Source organism: Sinocyclocheilus anshuiensis, unplaced genomic scaffold, assembly GCF_001515605.1.
Source record: "Sinocyclocheilus anshuiensis isolate Anshui unplaced genomic scaffold, SAMN03320099.WGS_v1.1 scaffold609, whole genome shotgun sequence".
Lineage (NCBI taxonomy): Eukaryota > Metazoa > Chordata > Actinopteri > Cypriniformes > Cyprinidae > Sinocyclocheilus > Sinocyclocheilus anshuiensis.
Window position 1 is genome coordinate 2,173,699 of NW_015541011.1, and position 3,514 is coordinate 2,177,212.

General features: G+C 39.0%; 1 protein-coding gene across 2 annotated transcripts in view; it reads right to left on the reverse strand.

Annotated features, from left to right (window-relative positions):
* Positions 1-3,514, reverse strand: part of LOC107690380 (multiple C2 and transmembrane domain-containing protein 2-like) — a 50,073-nt gene that overhangs the window by 7,923 nt on the left and 38,636 nt on the right. For both annotated transcript variants that reach the window (XM_016488690.1, XM_016488689.1), the window contains one exon: positions 1,705-1,746. In XM_016488690.1, the coding sequence (XP_016344176.1) occupies positions 1,705-1,746 (42 nt within the window). The remainder of the gene's footprint in view (positions 1-1,704; positions 1,747-3,514) is intronic.

Below are 3,514 nucleotides of genomic sequence, written 5' to 3' on the forward strand. Positions count from 1 at the left end.
ATGTGAGAACTAAACTAAGCTCTCATTCACACACAAGTTAAATAAAACACATAAAAACACACGAGTTACAAGAAAACAGTCGGTTATGTCTGTGAAGGTAAACAGCTGGAAAATAAATCGCATGTTTATTTTAGATCTGTGTGGCTGCAATATACATTAAATAAATCAATAAATCCACTGCTCTCCTGTCTCCTCTGAGGCTGGGACTCTAAATAGTATTCTGTGCTCGTCTGTGCAGCCAAAGACAGAACAGTTAGCATGTTTTGCTCAAACTTTCACCATGGCATTAGAGCTGTAATCTTCTTCACGTTTCCTTGGTTGGTAGATGCACCGAGGACCTGATTATAGCACTTAAAACCTGGAAAAGTCAGATTTTCATGATATGTCACCTTTAAAATAATAATAAAAATTTTTTTCTGGTCCTTTCTACAGCTTGTAACACACGTTACGAAACAATGTTGATACAACGTTTAATGCTGAATGGTTGAAATTTATATGTAAACTTGTGAGCACAATTGAGCTTGAGTGAAAGTGTAAAGTTTTTACTTTTTCAGTCTTTCCCCAATACAAGCTACATAACCTAAAGTGGTGTAAACTGTAAGATTATACAATATCTGCTGGTCAAAAATACTAAATGGTGATGAGCTCCACATGTGGTTATTCTGCAAGGACACCTGAGTGACACTGACTTAATAAATCCACTTCAAAGTAACTTGGAAAAAATGGCTTAGAAAAGTGACATCAGTTCCAAAGGCCCTTTTGTTTGTTTCTTTGTTTATTTATTTATTTGCTTTGCTTTTATATTTTGTTATTTAATGATATTTTTTAAGTGTGATTTAAGTGTCCAAAATCTTTTTTGGGTCACTACATGTTAGGTAACCTTTGTCACAGATTGCTTTGGTATGGCTGTAAGGTTTTAAAATGACAAACATCAAATATTTATATGAATGGAGACCAAAAGATGACAGTGAAAGCATTTTTAGAAGAACAATATACAAGTTCTCTGGACTATTGCGATTCATCTCCTTGAACCCCCTTGAAGTCAAACATCCTTTTTTCCACCACTGAGGTGGAAACACATTTTTTTGCAGAAATAAACTATTCAAGCTACACGTCTACTGATTAGAAAACCTGTGTTAGATCATATTCTCAATTCAGATGAAATTGTCAAATAACTTTTATGTTGGCTTAATAGGGAACAGATTGCACAAAGGCGAAAAGAAAATGCAGTTTCACAGGGATGCTCTGCACAATCAAAATACTGCAAGGCAGGGTTCATTTAACATTCATATAATTGGATAAATGACGTCAAATTTGAATATTCATTCAAAGCTGGTGCAAATATTCGCGACTCACTTATTCCACAATGGAATAACCAGAGGAACGCACCTAAATAAAACACCTGCTTTATTGGCTAAATGTGTTGCAAATGGGTTTGTTAAAGCTGACAACCGCAGTACAAACAAGCACAAAACACCCAACGCTCCCAAATGGATGTGTCACAGGATTGTGTGAAAGTACTGGAGGAAAAATGTGCTTGCTGAATCGTCTGTCCTCATTTTGAACGTATTTAAGTTGAAGTTCTGAGTTAAATGCAGTATTAAAGGTACAGCGTGCAGTCCATCTACATATGCAGCACCCCAAGTACAGGCTCTATAAAAGTCAGCGGTTAATCAAAAACCATGCATGACACCAGTGAAATACCTTTTCATCCTCATCCTCGTCCTCCGCCATGGACATGTTCTCCTGCAAAAGAAGGAGAGAGAGAGAGAGAGAACGGATGAGATTGAGACACATGTGGGCAATGGAGCATTTTCTTAACAAACACCTCGTTCTGAAACCTTCGCTTGTATATACACCCCCATTGGGAGAGGCCCCATTGCCGTAGCAACTGCCTCTCGGGTGACCTCGCACAAAAGGAGGTGGTGAATGAAAGGGGTCTTCCTCACAAGAGCGATGTCACAACCAAGCAATCTCATTTCTTCACAACATAAACACGTACAACACACTTACACATGCACATGAAACCAAAAGGAAAGCATTTAATCTTAGCCGTTCGGGATCGCTCTCTATCAAGTCATCCCTTACCCTTCGAGGCTATTGAATGTAACCGTGGCGCTCGGTTTCTGCTAGGCCGAGGGGTGAGCATGAGGTGATGCTGGCTTTAACACTGTCAGAGAGCGCAGCCCCACCTGAGCCATGGCACTGAGACGGGTTGGTGGTGTACAAAGAACTGCTACATTCTGAGTAAGGACTCAAATGTGCTTTATACAACCCACTGGAGATGAAGGTCACTCAAAGTGTGACTGCTATGTTAAAACTCACAACCAAGGGTGATTGGAGCATCTTAGACATCTTAACCTTTGTGAATGTTGAATTAATAGACAACATGATCTAATTATGACAGACTGACCAATTAATGTCTTTAGAAATGCTGTAAAAAGACTCCAAAAGACTAGTAATGGGATATAAATTGCACCTAATGACTCAGAATACTTCATTCTGAATGGTCAATCAGCAAAATTCAGATGATGGTCTAATATACAAGGTGTATATCCGGTGCTTGTTTTATGTCACCCCATTCTCATTTTTGTTACATAATGAAATAATTTCAATTAAAATTAATACTTCATGACTATTTTTTTTTGTTTGTTTGACAAGTAGCCATGTAATAATATAACATAATAGTGTAATATACAGTCATTTTTTGTTTTACTATTATGAATGTAATATTATATACAGTGGTGTGAAAAAGTGTTGGTCCTGCTGCAGAACCCAAGTTCGCTTCAGCTTGAGGTCACGAACAGATGGCCGGACATTCTCCTTCAGGATTTTTTGGTAAACAGCAGAATTCATGGTTCCATTTATCACAGCAAGTCTTCCAGGTCCTGAAGCAGCAAAACAGCCCCAGACCATCACACTACCACCACCATATTTTACTGTTGGTATGATGTTCTTTTTCTGAAATGCAGTGTTACTTTTACGTCAGACGTAATGGGACACACACCTCCCAAAAAGTTCAACTTTTGTCTCGTCAGTCCACAGAGTATTTTCCCAAAAGTCCTGGGGATCATCAAGATGTTTTCTGGCAAAACTGAGACGAGCCTTTATGTTCTTTTTGCTCAGCAGCGGTTTTCGTCTTGGAACTCTGCCATGCAGACCATTTTTGCCCAGTCTCTTTCTTATGGTGGAGTCATGAACACTGACCTTAACTGAGGCAAGTGAGGCCTGCAGTTCTTTGGATGTTGTTGTGGGGTCTTTTGTGACCTCTTGGAGGGGTAATTTGGCCACTCCTGGGAAGGTTCTCCACTGTTCCATGTTTTTGCCATTTGTGAATAATGGCTCTAATGGCTCTCCTGGAGTCCCAAAGCTTTAGAAATGGCTTTATAACCTTTTCCAGACTGATAGATCTCAATTACTTTCTTTCTCATTTGTTTCTGAATTTCTTTGGATCTCGGCATGATGTCTAACTTTTGAGGATCTTTTGGTCTACTTCACTTTGTCAGGCAGGTCC